At 33.3% G+C, this 22504-nt stretch overlaps 1 protein-coding gene across 1 annotated transcript in view; it reads left to right on the plus strand.

Moving 5' to 3' along the window:
* Window positions 1-3371: 3371 nt before the first annotated feature.
* Window positions 3372-22504, plus strand: part of HTR2C (5-hydroxytryptamine receptor 2C) — a 258368-nt gene continuing 239235 nt past the window's right edge. Inside the window, exons 1-2 of the mRNA XM_036271117.1 lie at window positions 3372-3406; window positions 8308-8621. Coding sequence (XP_036127010.1) covers window positions 3372-3406; window positions 8308-8621 — 349 coding nt within the window. The remainder of the gene's footprint in view (window positions 3407-8307; window positions 8622-22504) is intronic.

Genomic DNA, 22504 nt, shown 5'->3' on the forward strand with positions numbered 1-22504 from the left:
TAGATTCATAGGCATCAATTAAATATAATGTTCAGGGTATGAGTTTTGCTTAATTAAAATTTCATATTTATTCAGTTGAGTCTGCAATAAATTTGTATAAAATTGTACTATTGAAAACTACATGAAAACTAATATTTGTCCTCCTTTTTGCCTTAGCAAATGTAGTTACTGTTATTGATGCCTGAAGATCTTACAGTGCTTTAGAGAGATCATAAAAAGGTTTGTAATTTATGCCTCAGAAAGAAATGAGAGATTGGCTTAAATGTGTACTGATTTGGAATTTATTTTGGTGTTTCTTTAGTTTCTGATTTTCTCTTCATGCTTGCTACAGCTATTTGATTTTAGATTAATCAATATTTTTCTGTACAGAGAATTATATATACATATATATGTATGTATATGTATATATGTGTATAAATATGTGTATATATACTTATAATATGATTATATTGTTAAACGATCATAGTTTCTATGAGAATAATATTAATTCTCATTAAAAATTAATTATTCTATCTATTATCCCACAGGTGATTTTTTTCTTTATTTTATATTTTATTTTTCTTTATTTTCCAAATTTAAATACTTAAATCCATGGGTACTCTTCTTATGCTCACACAACCATGATAATTCCATTATGAAACATTGGTGGAGTAGGAGAGGTATAAAGATCAGAACATTTAACTAGCATTGTCTTGTTATTTTTTGTTTCTTTAATTTAATTCATCCAAGATTTTAAGAGATTTTGCATTTACTCCCCTTTTTGTAGAATCACAGAATATTTCTCACTGTAATATATCATCACAGTGATCTGGCCTTTTGGTAAAACATGTAACATTACTTACTTTACATAATTTATATAATTTATGCCTGTCTAGCATATTATATCTCTAAATTTATCACTAATCTAAGGACGTTTTCTCTCAGGTTTAGTCCATTTTAAAAGGATAAAAATTTCAACAGCAGAGAAAGATATTTTTCTCTCAAGGTATTTGAGTTAATAAATTGGAGAATATGTGTGTGTGTAATATAGTATTTTTATGATTATTAATTGGCTCTTCTCAATTCATGAAATTGGAATGTTGAAAATAAATATTTTTGTTTAATTTTTCTGTTTATATTTCTCAGGAAAACATATATGTAAAAATTATGATACAGTTGATTAACTTTTAATGGAAACTAATGTTTTGAGTAACAATAATGTGATTCTACCATGGCTGCAAATATGGATAATATAATGTTTATGACATGATTTTCATATTGAACTACGGCAAAAACAATTTCAATTGATTTGTTATCTATTGGAATAAAACATATTTTACTTTAAACTTTTAAAGGTATTACTGTTTGTATACTTGAAAAATAAAAATTAAAAGCAAATTTTATATTTGATTATTAAAAACAGAAGTATTTTGATATTGACTGAGGGCCAAGAGGAAAATAAGACCATTGCATCTCCTTTTACCACTTTTTCTGTCACATTACCATATCTCCTAAAAAAAAAAAAAAAGAATTCTATGGGAAAGAAATCATCTGGCTAATGTCATTCTATTTCTCCAACTGAATATTTAGGGTTTCTGGATACTGGACGCCATATTTTATATATTACTATAGTTAAGGAGATGATTTTTCAGATAGAAATTTGTGTAGGCAGCATAGTTAGAACTTACAAGTGAAAGATGAGAAATAAGAGGAGAGAATAAATAAGACTAGAATAATACTGCCATTAAATAAGATGAAAAATATAGGGAGGTATTTTTCTAGCAAAATTTTATTTACAAATTTCTAAAAGGAACTAGAAAACATTTCAAAAGTTTGCCAACAGTTTTTATCATATTTCTTAAAAAATATTTACAAATTTAGGCAAAAATAGATATGTGATGTTATTTCATGTTTTCAAGCTATTCGATACTCTCTCTCTCTCTTTCTCTCTCACACACACAGCAAAAACCCAATTTTTTTTTTTTTTTTTTTTTTTTAGGAACAGACCGCTGCAGACAAGCTTAACAGTATCACAATCTTGGTTCTTGTAATAGCTTGCGATCCCAGAAATGAATATAGTTGGATGTTTTGTATGGGAAGAGATACTAATGAAAATTCAAAACAGAAGATGTAGAAAAAACAATGTGGGGAACAGAGAGATTTACCTACTCTATTCCCATTTAGGAATCACTAAAGAGAAAAACCAAAGGGCTCTCTATGTTAAACACTGAGTATTTCTTCAATGTTAATGTACAGGTTGAGAGTGACATGTTCCACTTTGTAAGATGTTATTTCTACAAGGAGTGCAGTAGAGATTCTCAGCAAAATTTCATCCAGTCTACTCTTGGCCAACATTTTAGCATACTGAATATAGTGCATACTAAGTGGTCAGTAATCTGCTATGTCAATCTTTCATGTGATTTTGCAATGAAACAACTCCTTAAAAAATAGCCTACAGAAATCAAAGGTATTCTCTCTGAAATTCTGTAATAAGTTATTTGAAGAGTTTTCATGTTTCCTTTCTAGTACGTTTGAAGATACATTGTCACCTCCTAGTAAAAAAAATAAAAAAAATGTGTTTCAGTCATCTAGTGCAACTCAACTTTTGTTTGCAGTTTTCAGCAATATTCCATGTGTCTGACTGTAACATATTATCTGTTGGATGCTAATTAGTTGATACATGAGGGTGGTTGTTATACTTGATGTAATAAACATGGCCAACTAATTTATTTTGGTATAAACCTCTTTCTGTTCTCTAGAGAATATTGTTGATTAAAACAAAAATATAAATAAAGCTACCTATGTAAATGCAGATGCCATCACTCTGAATAGAAAATGTCAGAAAAGTTGTACACAATATCTTCACTTTATAAAAATGCTTAAAACTTGTTTTAGTTTTTTTATTTTCTATAAGGTAAAAACTTTTACTTTTTAGATGCTACTTAATTATTAGATCACAGACTTTGTCCTAATGGTTTGCAAATTAAGGAAACATATATTCTTAATTTCTTTCTCAAAACACTGATTTGAAGCTCTCTGTTGTCCTCCAACAGGGAAAGATTTAGTGGAAGCCCGATATAAATAAAGTGTGCACAAGAAATTTTAGAAAACTGTGATGGTTATATATTGGTACATAATGAAAAATCTGTTCTCTTTGCCATTTTTATCACTTATATGATATAACATGCTGGCCTATTTGCTAAATTTAGTATTGCTTGTTTCTTATCACTTAATAGCATATTTACATTTATTTAATTGGTTGTTATATAAGTTATTTGGACCTTTAACTAATTTTTTTTCTTTTTTTCTCCTCAGAACGGATAGCATTATGAATTCATTCAAAAGTTCCTCTCCTCAATTTTAAACTTTGTTTGCTTAAGACTGAAGCAATCATGGTGAACCTGAGGAAAGCAGTGCACTCCTTCCTGTAAGGATGTTATTATTTATTATTTTTTAAAATATAACTTTTTAAGGTTTGTTCAAAACTGCTAAGAAGTCTTCTGACCATTCAGCTATATTTACCTCAATTTTCATAAATGATTTACTTTTCAGCAGGCTAATATTATGGGTGTCTCCTATTCAAAATCAATAAATGGGGTGAGGGGGCAGTAATTTGAACTCCAGTTAAACACAACCACTCATATATTCAAACAAGTAATATGGTAATGATACCTTCAATTAAAAAATAATCCCAATACTCATGATTTCCTTCTCCATGGTTAAAAAATAGAAATTAGAAGATTCTTTTTTTCTTTCTACATGAACTGAATACCCAAGAAAATAAAATGTCTTTATAAGTCTCTGGTTTTTAAAAGAGTATCTGAGGTTGCAAAGAATTAATCAGGTTTGACGGGGGTGTGGCTAGACAGGAGGAAAACAATGCCATTTTTGGAAGTCTTGATACAATGACCCAGTAGTTAAAATCAATAAAATGTAATATAAAGGGGATAAGTAAAGAATTGGATTCAAGTACCGAACAATTCTAAACATGATCTAACCCAGTTATCATATCTTCTTTTTAACTTAATAAAATGTAGGATTGGTTTCTTCTAAACCTACTCTTTGAGGAATGGGGCATTAAAAAAAAAAAAAAATCCAGGGAACTGTAAACCCCGACCAGTGCAGTGGAGAACCCTTGAATCAACTTGTTTCTACACAGTCTCCTCCATAATTCATGTAGAAGAGCTCACTCAGGAAAAAAGTTTAGAGTAGTGTATGTATAGCATACATTAATATTTGATTCTCTCCAATATGCACCATTATAGCTCATCTTGGATGTCATTGTACATTGTATTAATAACAGTCTCAGGATGTACAATTCCAAGAGAACTAGAGCAGACAGGAAAAGGAAAGAGTAGACAGTGCTAAAGAAAAGCAGAGTCAGGTATAAGAAAATGAAAAGACATTCGTTCTACGTGCCTGTGCTAACTCTGTATTTGGACATTGGTCTATATATCTAAATTTAGGGCTACTTTAAAGTATATCAAATTATTCTAGTATGAAATTAAGGAATTTATATCAACTTTTTCCCACTCTATTAAGAGAAACAGGACCATTCATCTCTTCTAATAATGTTCATTGCCATATGCCATGGAAACACTCAGTAGATTACAAATGTACTCATATATTTAAATTAAATTATCATTATGTTTACTTACTATGGATGTAAAATTATAGTTTCATAAAAATTTTAGTAGCAATGAATACATAATTTGCACTGTTCCAAGAACATGGAATTTTTGTGTATATATTTTAAGAGAGTCCTGCTGGCTTAATGACAATTCATATAAGCTTTAGGAGCAAGACCTAAATTACTCCTCTTTTGTAAAAGGACTGTATATATTTCACTGAGCATGTAAATACTAGAAATTAGCTTTGATTATAATACAGCCAATTTTTTATTACAAAACTATAGAAAATAGGATTGAACTACAACAAAACTCATAATACTTTGTCTATAAATAGTACTCAATAGTAATTTATTAAATTGAATTGAATTGAAAACAGACAACTGAGGCAAAAACTCTTTCAGTATCTTTCCCAGCACCATTACTTTATTTTAGAATTAAAAATAGATGTATTTATTTATTTATTTTCACAATAGATGCATTTAGATTTTGCAAGTTTCCTCAGTAGTTCAGTATTTGTCTAATGGGCTATTTAATAAAATGTATGTATATCTGACCAATAGAGTTATACTTGAACTGGTTTTCTACCCCAAAGTTCCAGGGTGCTTAAATTATAAAATTCATAATTGGACATAACTTTTTATGTATTTTTTCTTATGTAAAATTTTATTCTGCATTCCTCTACTATTTTTAGAGAAATATAAAAAGACATAGATGTTTTCACAATTTACTTTTAAAATGTGAGGCTTGACTGCATATTTTGTTAGGACCTTATTCTCTAGGCTTAAGAATAAATATATTATTTGTGTTTCTGCAACTGACAATTGAAGATGCAGTTTATTATTGTGAGCATGAAGTCTTACAGGACTATTTGAAATGATCACCACATAATTTAAACCAGAAAAAAAAATTTAATGCCAGAAAGATACATTTGTTTTTTTGTTTTTTTATTAAGTAGGCCAGAAAAGACACCAGATTTAAAATTACTATCTGAACCTACTTCTGTATAAGTAGGTATCATCTTAAAATAAAATCAGGATGTAAATTGTTGACAAATTTTAAAATACATGAATTGGGGTATAGTTACCATAAAATACTCTGTTTAACTTTGAAGGGAGAAAGAAAGTAACCTATAACATTTGCTGAGGGCTTATTATGACAAAGGTACACTTTTCAGGACTTTACACATTATCATTTAATTTTCACAACAATCAGGTGATAGAGATCATCCTCTTTGGACAGATGAGGAAATTAATGTTGTAAAAGTTTAAATGACTGATCAAAAAAGTTATTGAAGTCATGTAGCCTGGACATTGGCCATGTGCCAAGTAAAACAAATACAGTGACAGAAGAATCAAAGCTGAGAGCAAATAACTGGCTTCTACTTTGTTGGTCTTTTATTTTAATAATTTCTACTCATATTAAGCACATATTAATTATTATATAGATTATTTAAAGTATGTATTAGATTGGCTTTATTTATATATTCTGGGAAAATAATATGACCTATATTTGAAATGATTTATTGATTGCTTCTCATAATTTGATAAAAATTACTGTGTATGTCCCACCCCATTTTGCTTAGAATATAATAGTTTTAACTGATGAAAAATAACTTTAAACTAGATATCTGAAGTATCAGTTTTCTATCCTTTGTAGAATGATAAAGTCAAAATATATTCATGATTCCCTAGTTATTTAAAAATACATAGGATATTAACAAGATATTAGGGAAATAATTTTAAATGTTATAAATTATTATGTTTTAATTAAGTCTAAATAATGCCAATAATTTTTCAGTCTAAGTGTTACAGTTTGGGTTCACAAAGTATGGTCTGTGTGCATGTGTGTGTGTGTGTATAAATGTATAGAAATGATATGATTATTAAATCACAATCACCTAATTCTGCTACTATATATTTCTCTGATGATTGATAATAAGCAGTGAGTCAATCAAATCACACATATATTTTTCCTGTACAAAGACAATATTTTAAGTTCAAAGACCAAGTGAATGAGATGATAAAATAAAAGCATTTGTGTAAAGACATCATAGACTCTGTATATTGTAATGTCATATGTTCCATCTCCTCAATTCCAGAAAGAATATTACCTCACCCTTCTTGCATACAAAATTGTTCAGCACATATACCAGTAGAGGAAATCTTCTTCTCCATAAAATAACAACCACTACATATAGTTTAGTTGGTGCTTAATATTCATTAAATAACTTATTTAACATAGACTACACATAACACAGTCATACATAGATAATAATTCTTGATTTTAAGCAGGAACTTTTGAATATGCTTGTCTGTCTTTATGAAAATAAATGTTAGTTTTATTAGACACATTAAGAATTTACACTTTTTGAGGATACAATGTATATAACTTGAATACATCTCATATCACCATTGGGAGAAATTAATTTGGAATGTGCAAACATATCCACATTCATCTCTCTTGCATTAGTCTGCAACCTGGCCTGAAATTCTTAATAGTAGAATCCAACAAAGTACCATCATAAGAAATGTACCTTTTAAATGACTTAAGAGATTTTTTTTTTTAGCATAGGAAAGCAGCAAACCCATAGTAATTAATCATCACCACAAATCATTTTGTAGCCTAAAACAGGACCCAGAAAACATAAGACAGAAATGAGGAGAGTGTCAGGTAACAGTAAAATTTATAGCACAGATATTGAGAAACTATGAACAAGCATAAAGTAACTCTGGACTATGAGAAAGTAAGAAGACTTCTAAAAAGATATGAAAATGTACCTTTGCAAAACCCCACTGTGTCTCTTTTAAAATCTCACCTGAAGATGGTACAATGGAAATTTTTCATTCTTAGTTTTGGATTAAAAAAAAAAAAAAAGCAACATCCAATTATCTTGTCATGGCATTGGATACTTAGAAGTAAATCACCTTTTCATTCTATTTTCAGTTGTCTTAAAGGGTATCTGTAAAAAGTGAATATTTTCAAAATGTAAAGAATAAACCATAACAGCAAATGAAGCAATACTGTGATTCAGATTACTTTCATAGAGGAAATGTTTAAAACACCGGCTTTGAAGTCAGTGACCCTTCTCCTGCCACTTAATGGGTATATTGCTTTGAGAAAGTTACTGAAACTCTCTAAACCTCAATTTCCTCATCTACATAATGGGTATAAATATCAGTACTGACTTCATGAGGTTGTTTTATGAGATCAGATGAGGTTATAGATATATATAAGGTGTCCCAAAACATGTATACACAACTTTGAATAATTAAAAAGCCAGTGTTTATTAAAACATTTCATTTTCAAAATGTAATAGAATCTACAGACACCCTGTATACATTTTTTGGAATACCCTGTATTTCAGTAAGCTAACTGCCTGACTCATAATAAGAACTCAATAAAGAGTATTCTTTGCACAGAAAATATACTGAGGTTAAATTAAAAGAGTAGAAATAATGATGATGATGATGATGATTGTTGAATGAAAAGCAGTTGTTTTGTATAAGCCATTTATTGTTTTAAAGCAATACAATGTGAGACAAAAGTAAGTTTACAGTTGCTCATATGAAAAATAATACAATAATTAATAAACAATAATACAAGAATAAACTCTGTGTTTCTCATACACACAACTCTAAACCTACTTTTGACCCACCTTGTATAATATATATCTGATTTTTTTTTTCTTAATTTTCAGTGTGCACCTAATTGGCCTATTGGTTTGGCAATGCGATATTTCTGTGAGCCCAGTTGCAGCCATAGTAACTGACATTTTCAATACCTCCGATGGTGGACGCTTCAAATTCCCAGACGGGGTACAAAACTGGCCAGCACTTTCAATCATCATAATAATAATCCTGACAATAAGTGGCAATATTCTCGTTATCATGGCAGTAAGCTTGGAAAAGAAACTGCACAATGCCACCAATTACTTCTTAATGTCCCTAGCCATTGCTGATATGCTAGTGGGACTACTTGTCATGCCACTATCTCTGCTTGCAATCCTTTATGGTAAGTACAATTTTATTAGTTTTATAATCTCAGATTACACCATGAATTTGTGTCAAGTATCACAAAATTAAAAGCACTCATAAAGTTAATTATTTTGCTGATATCATTTAGAAAATGAAGGAAAAAGTAAATTGTGTGCCAGAAGGAATTGGATGTGTGTGTAAAATTTATTAAATAAATCAGTAGCAATCTTCAAAAAGCAAAAGAGACATTTTATAATGTATTAAGATTATACATAGATACTCTATTGCTCAGTGTCATTTAACAATGACAATTGTCTTACAATGGGACAGTGACAGAACCATGCTCCCAACTCTATATTCTTGACAGTATACATACTTAATACCATCTCTTATGTAAAAAAGATAAAGGAGGTTCATCATCTTTAATAAATATATTTTAAGTAACTTTTTAAAATCTTGGCAAAGTGATTGACACACTATAAATTCTCAATAATGGCTATTATTCATGGAGTCTACAATTTATGCTTTTACAAAGAAACAAGATAACAAATCAATTAGTACTATGTAAATGCAAGGTCACATTATCAAAATAAAAATTCAGGCAATGGAAGTTTTTTTTTTTTTTTTAATTCTCACCCGAGGACATTTTTCCATTTTTGTTCAGATAGAGTGGGAGGGAGAGAGAGGAAGAGAGAGAGAGAGAGAAACATCGATGTAAAAGGGACACATTGAGTGGCTGCCTCCTGCACAACACCAACTGGGGCGGGGACAAACTGCGACCGAGGTATGTGCCCTTAGCGGGAACCGAACCCGAGTCTCTCTGGACCGCAAGCTGATGCCCTAACTGCTGAATCAAACCGGCCAGGGCCGGTAATGGAAGTTTTGATATATTTTATTTAGTCAGTTATATGTAGGTGGCACTTATTTATTTATTTTTAATTTTAATTTTTTCATCACCACTTGTTCTCCCTAAACTACCTTCTTCCACCTGAAATCCCTCCCCTCCCCCACAGTCACCACACTGTTGTCCCTGTCCATGAGACCATATGTTTGCTTCCTCTTTCTTTTTCTTTTTTCTTTTTTTTTTTCTCAATCCCTTTATGTCCCCTGAGTCATGATATATTTATTTTGGAGAGGTTTTTACTTTTTCTATTAATTTTCTGCCATCATTATGCCCTATTTGTTTTAACCTAAATTTGTTTCTAGCTAATATTTATAATGACCAATCAAACTCACTTCTGCAGAACTACAAAGAATTTGTAGTAGGAAAATGGAGAACCTAGTTTGGATTGAATTGCTGATATGCCCATCTCATAAAGGAATGAAATAGACTCTCTCTCCCCTGGAGTGTATAATGGAATTGGACTGGAAGGAATGATATTGAACATATACTTAGTGATCAAATCCTAAAACATAATCTCTCATGGAACATGAAAATCATTTATTCTCTTCTAAATACACAATGATAATAGATTATCTTAATAGACATTTTATAAATACTATTCTCAGAAAATCTGCATTTTTTATCTTTACTGTTTTAATGACACATTAACCTCAAAGCATAAGTATTTTACCAGCTCTGTGAGCATTTTACCACTATATGGCTTTACAATTACATAAGAAAAGGTTATTGGAATTAATGTTCTTTAGAAGGTATACTTAGTCTCTTACTATTTGTTTCATATTGCCTGTTTATCCCTTAAAAATATATGAGTGATCAAAAATGGCATGTACCTAAATCAAAATCCTGTAGCACATCTATACCCCCACCCCACAGGAAAGAACAACAAAAATATATAAATCAATGCACACCACCACCACATTTGTAGAAAAAACAAATTCCAAATTATATGTAAGCAGAAAAATAAACAGATCACAATGAGTTATCTATTAGACTCCCACCTTATGCTGTGGTGTAGAAGAAGGGCAGTCCAGGAAACATTGCATTAAAAAGAGGAGGAAAGCTAGCAGGAAACATAAAATTGATTCAAAATTATTGCAAAACAGAAAGTTTATTCTGTGAGGTCTAAAAAAATATTTTTCATCCAACTTTCTGAGTTCTTCTAGCTAGGCTAATAATCAAAGTTACAAAGACAGATTAACAGGAGAAAATAACATTTTAATATATGCACACAGAGAATTCACATCACCATAAAAATTCCAAAGACAACAATGGAAATCTGGATATATATGTCATTTGTACAAAGGAGAAAAGGAGTGCGGTGAGATCTTAGATTTCAAAAATGAGAGTGGGAAATTTACAGGTAGTTAAGGAAGAGCAGAAGACACATGGAAGGCAAGTTCTTGCTTCAGTGGAACACACGGAGTGACCTAGCTACCAGGTTCCTACTTGAAGCCCTCCTATCTACCATACTCAATTTAATTAGGTTAGGGGAAACTTCCTAAGATATCCTTCCTGAAGCAGGCCTTTGCAGATGAATTTCTTAGGCAGGAACAGGGAGAGGCAAAGGTTCTTTCTGAGTCATTTATTTCTTAATAACCAAAAGGTACAGTTTTGGGGTTGGCAAAACTTTAGCTCCCTTAAACCTTAAGTATGAAAATTCTCGAGTTTTTTTGGAAGCTCAGGCTTTAGGGAAGTGAGTTAAAATTGTACATAATAATCAAGAAAAGCAATCTTGAAAAATAAAAAAGCTCTTTGGAGATTTAAAAGGGTGTTAAAAGAAAGAGAGAGTTGAATATTTTTAAAAATGCACAATGAAGCCCTGGCTGGTTTGGCTCAGCGGTTAGAGCGTCGGCCTGCGGTCCGGAGAGACCCGGGTTCGGTTCCCGCTAAGGGCATGTACCTCGGTTGCAGTTTGTCCCCGGCCCTGGTTGGTCGTGCGGGTGGCAGCCACTCTATGTGTCCCTTTCACATCGATGTTTCTCTCTCTCTCTCTCTCTCCCTCCTGCTCTGTCTGAACAAAGAATGAAAAAGTGTCCTCGGGTGAGGATAAAGAAAAAACAAAACAAAAACAAAAACAAAAAAAATGCACAATGAAGGGAAAAAGAAGCAAGAGGAAAAATGTATCACATTACAAGACCAAAGATGTCAACATGTAAGGACCCATCACCCTCCCCATTAGAGCCTCCACTATATTTCAAAAGCTGTCCAGTAAAGAATCATAATTGTCATATGGAAAGAAGAGAATGTTCTTGAGCTTAGAAACCACAAAATGCCAGCCGTGTTCATACAAATTCAAATATGTAACCACTCTTAATCTATACCAAGCTACTGCACTACATTTAAATAAAAAATAATAAATAATTAAAAAAACACAAATGACACTAGTAGGTGCTCAATAAATATTTACTGAATAAATAAATAAATTTCATCAAAACAAAAAAAATAAGGCAGAACATGAGAATCAAAGTTATTTGATAAAAATGTTCACTAATAAAAATAACCAAGAAAAAGAAAACTATAACAAAATACTTTAAACAAAATTAAATTTTTTCAAGCATTTGAAGGTATGAAAAAATACCTTGAAGTAAAAATCTAAAAATTAAGAAAGGAAACAGACAAAAAATTAGTCAAGCAAAAGTTGATGAACCCAAGACAATAGGGAAAAAAAAAAAAGAATAAAATTAGATCAGAAATAAACATTAAAGTTCCTAAAGAAAAATAGATTCATATCAAAATTTAATAAGAAACATTGAAATAAAACAGTGAAACAACAGAAAATGAAGATGAGATAAGGAAAAAGTAAAAGGGGTTAGAATGAAAGTTTTTGAGAATGAAGACTAGCAAAAAGAAATCCAATGTATATATAATGAGAAACCTTGAAAAGAAAAATTAATGGAACAAATTAGTATTTAAAATTATAATTTATAATTTAGGACAGTTTTCCAGACATAAAAAACAGTCTGAATCTACATATTGATAGGGCCAACCCAGTACCAGAAATGTGACCTGGAACAGTTAACTCTGACATATATTTGAGACACTGAATTGTAAATAAAGAAAAAATCCTCGGGAATTCCAGGTAAACATGAGGAATAGTTTACAAGAACAATAATATTAAACTGTCCTCAAAATGAACAAAACAAAATGAAAAAGAGCAACAGTAAGGCAATATATATTTTTTAAAAGGCAAAAAAAATTTTGAAAGACATTTAAAAAAACAAATCTTTATAAAGACAGAAAACAGATCATTTGCTTCCAGGGGCTAAATGATGACTCCAAAGGGACATTTACTTTGGTAATATAGAACTGTTCTATACCTTGATTGCAGTGGTGGAATATATATTTCTCAAAATGTGAACAACTATAAAATCTAGTATGCAGTTTTTCTTAATTTATTTATTTTTTTACACATGTTACTCCATTTTCCTCCATTGATTCCAGCTCCCCCTCCCTCCCCACCCTGTCCCCAGCTTTGTTGTCCATGTCCATTGTTCATGCACACATGCATATAAGTTCTGTGGTTTATCTCTCCCCCACCAACCCCTCTTCTGGGGATTCTCAGTCTGTACCCCACCTCCACGTCTCTTGGACTACCCCATTCCTCAGATTGTTATGTTCTTTATATTCCACAAATAAGTGAGATCATATGATACCTGTCTTTCTCTGTTTGGCTTGTTTCACTTAGGATGATACTTTCCAGGTCCCCCCATGTCATCTCAAAGGATAAGAGATGTTTCTTATAGCTGCATAGTACTCCATTGTGTATATGTACCACAGCTTTCTTATCCATTCGTCTACTAATAGACATTTGGGCTGTTTCCAGATATTAGCTATTGTAAATAGTGCTGCTACAAACATGGGGATACATATATTCTTTCTGATTGGTGTTTCAGGCTTCTTAGGGTATATTCTTAGAAGTGAGATCACTGGGTCAAATGGAAGTTCAATTTTTAATTTTTTGAGGTAGCACCATATTGTTTTCCATAGTGGCTACACCAGTCTGCATTCCCACCAGCAGTGTACTATGGTCCCCTTTTCTCCACACCCTCGCCAACACTTATTGTTTGATGATTTGTTGATGGTGGCCATTCTGACAGGTGTGAGGTGATACCTCATTGTTGTTTTAATTTGTATCTCTCTGATGATTAGTGATGTTGAGCATTTCCTCGTATGTCTCTTAGCCATTTGTATGTCCTGTTTGGAGAGGTGTCTATTTAGTTCCTCTGCCCCTTTTTTAATTGGGTTATTTGTCTTCCTTTTGTTGAGTTGGATGAGCACTCTCTATATATTGGAAATAAACCCCTTATCTGATATATCATTGGCAATAATGCTCTTTCATACAGTGGGTTCCTTTTCCATTTTGATGGTTGTATCTTTGCTGTGCAGAAGCTTTTGAGTTTGATGTAGTTTCATGTGTTCCTTTTCTCCTTTGTTTCTCTTCCTTTAGGTGTTGTATCAGTGAAATTTCTGCTGCGTATGATGTCTAAAATTTTATTGCCTGAATTTGCTTCTAGGATTTTTATGGATTCACGACTCACATTTAAGTCATTTATCTATTTTGAATTTATTCTTATGAATGGTTTAAGTTGGTGGTCTAGCTTCATTTTTTTTCATGTAGCTGTTCAATTTTCCCAACACCATTTATTGAAGAGGCTGTGTTTACTCCACTGTACACTATTGCCACCTTTGTCAAATATTAATTGAGTATAATGACTTGAGTCAATTTCCAGGTTCTCTGTTCTGTTCCATTGATCTATCTGCCTATTCTTGTGGCAGTACCAGACTGTTTCTGTTACTATGGCTTTGTAGTATAACCTGATATCCAGTATTGTGATCTGTCCTACTTTGTTCTTCTTTTTCAAGATTGCTCTAGCTATTTGGGGGTCTTTTTTGGTTCCATACAAACTTTTAGAGTATTTGTTCTAATTCTATGAAATATGTTGTTGGTATTTTAATGGGGATAGCATTGAATCTGTAGATTGCTTTATGTAGTATGGACATTTTAATGATGTTAATTTTTCCAATCCATGAACAAGGTATATGCTTCCATTTCTTTATATCTTTTTCTATTTCTTTTGTCTATGACCTGTAGTTTTCTGCAAACAGGATCTTTACTTCTTTGGTTAAGTTTATTCCTAGATATCTTAATTTTTTGCTGCAGTGGTAAATGGGATTGTTTTTTTTAGTTTCTCTTTCTGTGAGTTCATTGTTGGTGTATAAGAATGCCCTTGATTACTTGATGTTAATTTTGTATTCTGCTACTTTGCCAAATTCATTTATTAAATCTAGTAGATTTTTGATGGAGTCTTTAGTGTTTTCTATGTACAGCATCATGTCATCTGCAAATAATGACAGTTTCACTTCCACTTTTCCAATTTGGATTCCTTTTATGTTTCCTTCATGTCTAATTGCTGTGGCTAAAATTACCAGTACTATGTTAAATAGGAATAGTAAAAGTGGGAATGCTTGTCTTGTTCCTGTTCTTAATGGGAATGCTTGTAGTTTTTGCCGATTGAGTGCGATGTTGGCAGTAGGTTTTTCATATATGGCCTTTATTATGTCAAGATATGATCCTTTCATTCCCACATTGCTGAGTGATTTGATTAGAAATAGTGCTGGATTTTGTCAAATGCTTTTTCAGTGTCTGTTTATATGATCATGTGGTGTTTATTTTTCTTTTTCTTTTTCCTGTGGTATATCACATTTATTGATTAGCAGATATTGTACCAGCCTTGCATTCCAGGGATGAATACCCCTTGGTTATAATGAATATTTTTTGTGCTGTATTGCTGTATCCAATTTGCTAATATTTTGTTAAGGATTTTTTCATCTGTGTTCATGATGGATATTGGCCTGTAGTTTTTTTGTAGTGTCTTTATCTGATTTCGGAATTAGGATTATGCTGGCCTCATAAAAAGAGTTTGGAAGTCTTCTTGGATATTTTGAAATAGTTTGAGTGTTAGATTGTCTTTGAATGTTCGGTAAAACTCTCCCGTGAAGCCATCTAAGCCTGGTTTTTTGTTTCCGGGGATTTTCTTAAATACATCCTCAATTTCCTTTGTTGTTATTGGTCTATTCAAGGTTTTTTTTTTGTTTTGTTTTGTTTTTTTATCTCTTTCCTGTTCAGTTTTGGGAAACTATGCATTTCTAGACATTTGTTTATTTTGCCTAAATTGTCCAATTTGTTGGCGTATACTTGTTCATTATATGTTTTGATGATCCTTTGCATTTTTGTATTGTCAGTTGTTACTTCTCCTTTTTCCTCTCTAACTTTGTTTATTTGGTTCCTCTTTTATTGTTTCCTGGTGAGTCTGGTTAAAGGTCCATCAATCTTGTTTATCTTTTTAAAGAACCAGCTCTTTGTTTCATTTATCTTTTGATTTCTTTTTTTAGTCTCTATGTCATTTATTTCTGCTCTAACTTTTACTGTCTCTTTTCTTCTACTTCCTCTGTCTTTTTCTTATTGTTTCTTCTCTATTTCTTTAAGTTGTAGGGTTAGAATGTCAATTAGAATTTTTTTTGTTTCTGGAGGTAGGCCTGTAGTGCTATGAACTTCCCTCTCAGGACTATTTTTGCCTAATCCCATAGATTTTGCATTGTGTGTTTGTTTTCATTGGTTGCCATGAATCTTTAAATTTAATTCTTGATCTGCTTGGTAACCCATTTGTTGTTTAATAACATGCTATTTAGCCTCCGAGTGTTTGAATTTTTTTGTTTTAATTGATTTTCAGGTTCATGCCATTGTGATCTGAGAAGATGCTTGATATGATTTCAATCTTCTTGAATTTTTAGAGACTTACTCTGTGTCCTTACATGTGGTCTATCTTTGAGAATGTCCCATGTGCATTTGAGAAGAATGTATATTCTGCAGCTTTGTGGTGAAATGTTCTGTAAATGTCAATTAAGTCCAACTGATCCAGATCGACATTTAAGTATTCTATGTCCTTATTAATTTTTTGTCTAGAAGATCTATCCAGTGGTGTCAGTGGGATGTTAAAGTAACCCACTGTGACTGTATTGCTATCAATCTCTCCCTTTTAGTCCTCCAGAATTTTTTTTTTGCTTTTTATTTTTTTAACATATTTTGGTGCTCCCCTATTTGGTGCATACATGTTTACCAGGGTTATATCCTCTTGTTGGATTGTTTTTTTTTAGTATTATGTAGTGACCTTCTTTGTCTCTTACTATGGCTTTTGTTTTGATGTCTATCTTGTCAGATATGAGTATTGCTACACCAGCTTCTTTTTCATTTTCATTTGCTTGGAAAATTTTTTTCCATCCCTGCACTTTCATCCTGTGTGAGGCTTTTATTATGAGGTAGATCTCCTATAGACAACATGTTTTCTTACCCAGTCAGCTACCCTATGTCTTTTCATTGGAGCATTTAAGCCATTTACATTTAATGTTATTATTGGTAGATACTTAGTTGCCATTTTTATTTTATGCCTGCATTCCTCTCTCTTTCTCTCTCTGTTTCTTCTTCTTTTTACATCAGTCCCTACAGCATTTCTTGCAGGGCTGGTTTGGTGGTGATAAATAAAGCTCTTTATTTCTCATTTAGTTTTGAATCATAGCCTTGGTGGTTAGAGCAGTCTTGAATTCAGACCCTCGCCTTGCATTACTTTGTACACTTCATGCCACTCCCTTCTGGCCTGCAGTATTTCTACTGAGAAATCAGCTGATAGTCTAATGGGAGCTCCCTTATAGGTAACTTTCTGTCTCTCTCCTGCTTCCTTTAAGATTCTTTATTTGTCTTTAATGTTTGCCATTTTTATCGTGATGTGTCTAGCTGTGAGTCTTCTGGGGTTTATCTTACTTTGGAGTCTGTATTTCCTGGACTTGTGTGACTTTTTCCTTCACTGGTTAAGGAAAGCTTTTTGTTATTATTTCTTTAAATAGGTTCTCTATTCCTTTGTCTGATTCTTCTCCTTCCCATTCCCTTATAATGTGAATGTTGTTTTGTATTGTCCCACAGCTCCCTAAAACTCTCCTACTGCTTTTTATTTTTTTCTCCCATTTATTGCTCTATTTGGGTGTTTTTTTCTACCTTGTCTTCCAAGTTGCTGATTCTGTCTTCAGCTTCTCCTAATCTACTATTGAACCCTTCTAAGGTGTTTTTCATAACAGCTATTTCATTCTTTATTTCCTCTTGATTTTTATGCATAACTTCTACCTTTTTTTTAAGTTAAAGTAGTTTCTACTGAGCTCTTCATAATTCTTATTAAGTTGCTTGTAGTTCTCACTAAATTGTTTGAGCACCCTAAAAATTGTTGCTTTGAATTTTTTTATCTGACAAGTTGTTTTCTTTCATTTTTTGTTGTTCCTTTTCTGGTATTCCTCTTTTTCTTTCATTTTAGTGTTTTTTTGTTTGTTTGTTTGTTTGTTTTTCCTTTTTCTCACCATTTTAACAATCTAGTAGTTCTACAGCCAGTGATGGATGTTGGCATATGTAGGCAGGTCAGTGTGTATTAAATAAGGCTGCTGTGCCTCCTAGACTATTTTGGTGTATGGCGCCTCTTCCCTTCTGAGAGTTTTAGAAAATTGACAACTGGTCAGTGGTATTGGTCTGTCATGCACATCTTGACTCCCCAAGTCTTGCTGCTGCTTTGGCTGGGGCACTGGTTCTGATCATCTTCTGCTGATGCCACTGGAGATGGGTCTCAGGTGCAGATCTGCGCTGCACCTGCCTGGGGTGTGTGGGTCCAGCTGGTGCACTGCTGGTGTAAATGGGTCCTGCTGGGATTCTTCTGGGGTGTGTAGGTCTTGCTAGTATGCTTCTGGGGTGCGTGGGTCCATCTGGTGTTCTTCTGGGGTACCCTGCTGCCTGGTATGGCTCAGCTCCTGATCAGTCACTGCTGAAGGTGAGTGTCAGTTCCTGGTTTGCACTGCTATTGCTGCTGCTGTTGCCAAGGGGTGCTCTCAGGTCCCAATCCTCTGCTGCTATTAGGGGCAGAGGATGCTCCACTCCTGGAACTTTGCTGCTGCCATGTGGAGGGGCTCCACTCTAAATCTGTTGCTACAGTTGTCAGTAGCAAGTCTCAACTCCCTGAGTCTTGCTTCTGCTTTGGCTGGGGCACCACTCCTGATAAGCCTCTGCTGATGCTGCTGGGAATGGGTATCAGCTGCTGATCTGTACTGTTGCTGTCTGCGGATGGATGTTTGTTCCCCAGTCTCAGCTGCTGTTGTGGGGTGGGGCTCCACTCCCACCCAGTCACTGCTGCTGTGGGGGAAAGTGTGGGCTCCAATCAGACTTCTGCTCTGGGGGATGCTGCTTGGCTCCCAGCCAGTTTTGGCTACTGCCTCAGGCACTTTAATAGCACTGCTACTGTGCACTGGTCCGTGTTTTCACAGTGGGGTCCATTGGTCCGATGGTGCAAGGTACTCTGGTAGACTCAGGTCTGTTGGCCCTAGGCACTCTCCTCTGCCTCCTCCCAGAGAAGACCAGGGATCTTCTAAATTGTGAGGCCTCCAGCCACACAGGGAATAGCACGCTGATGAGCCACTTGCCGTGGTGCTGGCTGCCTTCTGTCCACAGCACAGGAACCTTCTGCCCCACATTTCTGCACTACTCAAAGTTGGTAGTCCACGCTCACTTCCAGTCACACTCTCTCTCACACTCGTTCACTCTCTCACACACTCACCCTCGCTCTGGTCCTGGCCGATGCCATCTTCCTCAATATCTATTACCATTTTTAAAAATCACTGTTCAGTAACTTCAGAAGGAAATAAAATTTAACAATGATAATTAGTGTCAAACTTAAAGGTGTTTTGTTGTCAGAGTGCCTTAAGTTCTCAGTATGTCTTTGAAAAATTAATAGTTTCTCTGTCATGTTCATGTTTATAAATTTTTCTTCATTGTATATAGCCATACATAAACAAACAGAAAAAAATAATGGTTTATGACCAGAACAAATTAATGCTCAGTTGAAAAGTAAATTAAAAATTAAAACAAATAATCATATTCAAATAAAAATCAATACTGACATATAGGTAAATATTACATTCAGAAACAGATATTTTAACTTACTGACCCATATTAAAAATTCCAAAAAAGTGTGCAAAATAGTTATTGACTCTTCTATTTAAACCATATAACCTCTTTTGACATGGACACTTTGACCTTATATGTATAGGAGTATAATAACAAGCCAAGATGAATAGTTTTTAATATTCATACAATAGTGAAAATTTCCTCCCATGCTCTTGTACAAAATAAGAATTGCTTTTCAAAAAATTACACTTTCCATTTTTCAATGGTATGAAATAAAAATACTTATGCTCATTGTTTATTGATATTTATCATTTCCAAATTTGAAGAAATCAATTCCCAGTTTCCTAGTGCCTACCATTTAAGTTAAATTTTTCTTTAGTCTATAATTCTGGGATTTATGTAGTTGTATGTGAAGCCTTTCAGAACAGCTGTTTTGTTTCCTGTCCTTTTTGTCTCTTGAGAAATGAATATTTTTCTATTACAGAAATCCTTCTTTTCAGCAGCTTCCATTTGATAGGTCTGATACTATATTTACATATTGGTTTGCCCAGAGTTGTGGTAAGGCTGCCTCATTTGATGGGTTTTTATTTATTCCTTCTAATTTGGTGGACTCCCTAATATTAATGCATTTTAATGTTTAGACTCAATATAGTCTATAAATATTTAAAATTAAAACATATGTATATGTACAGATACAAACTATAAGTTTAAAATTTAACTGCTTTGCCATACAAAATACACCATTAAAAATATTAAATGGAGATCTGATTCAAAAATGTGGCGGAGTGAATGGAAGCTACACAGACCATCTCCCAGGACCAAACTGGAATTACAACAAAAATAAAGACAAATCATCAGAAAAAGACAACAGAAAAACAGCTTGAAAGACCACATAACCAGGGACACTAACTCAATCCTGGTAGGCTTGCGAAGACGTGAGAGGGGGGCAGGAGCCCACGGTCCGCAGCGGCCTTAGCTGGGAGCAGCGGCCTTGGCTGTGAGAAAATGTCAATAAATAAGTACATATCAATAACCACCTTAAATGTAAATGGACTGAATGCTCCCATAAAAAGACACAGAGTAGCTGATTGGATAAGAAAGCATGACTCATCTATATGTTGTTTACAAGAGACCCACCTCACAACAAAAGACTCACATACATTGAAAGTAAAGGGATGGAAAAAATCTTCCAAGCAAACGGAAAAGAAAAAAAAGCTGGGGTAGCAATACTCATATCTGATAAAATAGATTTCAGAAAGATGGCCATAATTAGAGACAAAGAAGGCCACTACATAATATTGAAAGAATCTATCTAACAGGAAGATATAACCTTGATAAACATATATGCACCCAATATAGGACCAGCAAAATATATTAAAAATCTTCTGGAGCACTTCAAAGAAAAAATTGACAGCAACATAATCATAGCAGGGGACTTCAAAACCCTCTGACATCACTGGATAGTTATTCTAGACAAAAAATAAGCAAGGAAACAGAGACTCTAAATAAAGCATTAGACCAAATGGATTTCATAGATATCTACAAAAAATTACAACCCAAAAATACAGAATTCACATTCTTCTCAAGTGCTCATGGGACATTCTCAAAGATAGACCACATGTTAGGGGACAAAATAAGTCTTTACAAGTTCAAGAATATTGAAATCATATCAAGCATCATCTCAGATCACAATGGCATGAAACTAGAAATCACTTGCAACAAAAACATTCAAAGAAATTAGAACACATAGAGGCTAAATAGCATGTTATTAAACAACGAATGGGTCAATGAAAAGATCAAGGAAGAAATTAAAAACTTCCTGGAATCCAATGAAAATGAACACACACACAAAAAAAACACAAAACCTACAGGATACAGCAAAAGCAGTTCTGAGAGGGAAGTTCATAGCACTACAGGCCTACCTCAAAAAACAAGAAAAATCTCTAATAGACTATCCAACCTCACAAGTTAAAGAACTAGAGAGAAAACAAAAGAAAACCCCACAGCAAGTAGAAGGTAGGAAATAGTAAAGATCAGAGAAGAAATAAATGACATAAAGTCCAAATTTAAAAAAAAGAATTCAAAGGATCAATGAAACAAAGAGCTGCTTCTCCAAAAAGATAAACAAGATTGATGGACCCTTAGCTAGATTCACTAAGAAACAAAGAGAGAGAACCCAAATACAGAAAATCAGACATGAAAGAGGAGAGGGAACAACTGATATCACAGAAATACAGAAGATCGTTAACAACTACTATGAACAATTATATGGCAACAAATTTGACTATCTAAGTGAAATGGACAAATTTCTAGAAACACGTAGTCTCCCAAAACTGGACTGGGAAGAGATAGAAAACTTGAACAAACCAATAACAACAGAAGAAATTGAAGATGTAATCAAGAGTCTCCCAGCATACAAAAGCCCAGGCCCCGTTGGCTTCACAGGGGAGTTTTACGGAACATTCAAAAAAGAACTAACCCCCATTCTCCTCAAATTATTTCAAAAAATTCAAGAAGAAGGAAGACTTCCATACTTGTTTTATGCAGCTAGCATAATTCTAATTCTAAAACCAGAAAAATACATTACAAAGAAAGAAACTACAGGCCAACATCCATCATGAACATAGACACCAAAATCCTGAACAAAATACTTGCAAATCGGATCCAGCAACACATCAAAAAAATTATTCACCATGAACAAGTGGGATTCATCCCAGGGTTGCAAGGCTGGTACAATATTGACAAATCAATATGTGTGATACACCACATAAATAAAATGAAGGAAAAACAAAACAAAACACATGATCATATCAATAGATGCCGAAAAAGCCTTGGACAAAATCCAGCATCCATTTCTGATAAAAATTCTCAGCATTGTAGGAATAGAGGGATCATATCTAGACATAATAAAGGCCATATATGAAAGACCTACAGCCAAAATCATACTCAATGGACAGACTAAAAGCATTTCCCTTAAGAACAGGAACAGGACAGGCATGCCCACTTTTACCACTCTTATTTAACA

This window comes from Molossus molossus, unplaced genomic scaffold (assembly GCF_014108415.1).
Source record: "Molossus molossus isolate mMolMol1 unplaced genomic scaffold, mMolMol1.p scaffold_m16_p_2, whole genome shotgun sequence".
Classification (NCBI taxonomy): Eukaryota; Metazoa; Chordata; class Mammalia; order Chiroptera; family Molossidae; genus Molossus; species Molossus molossus.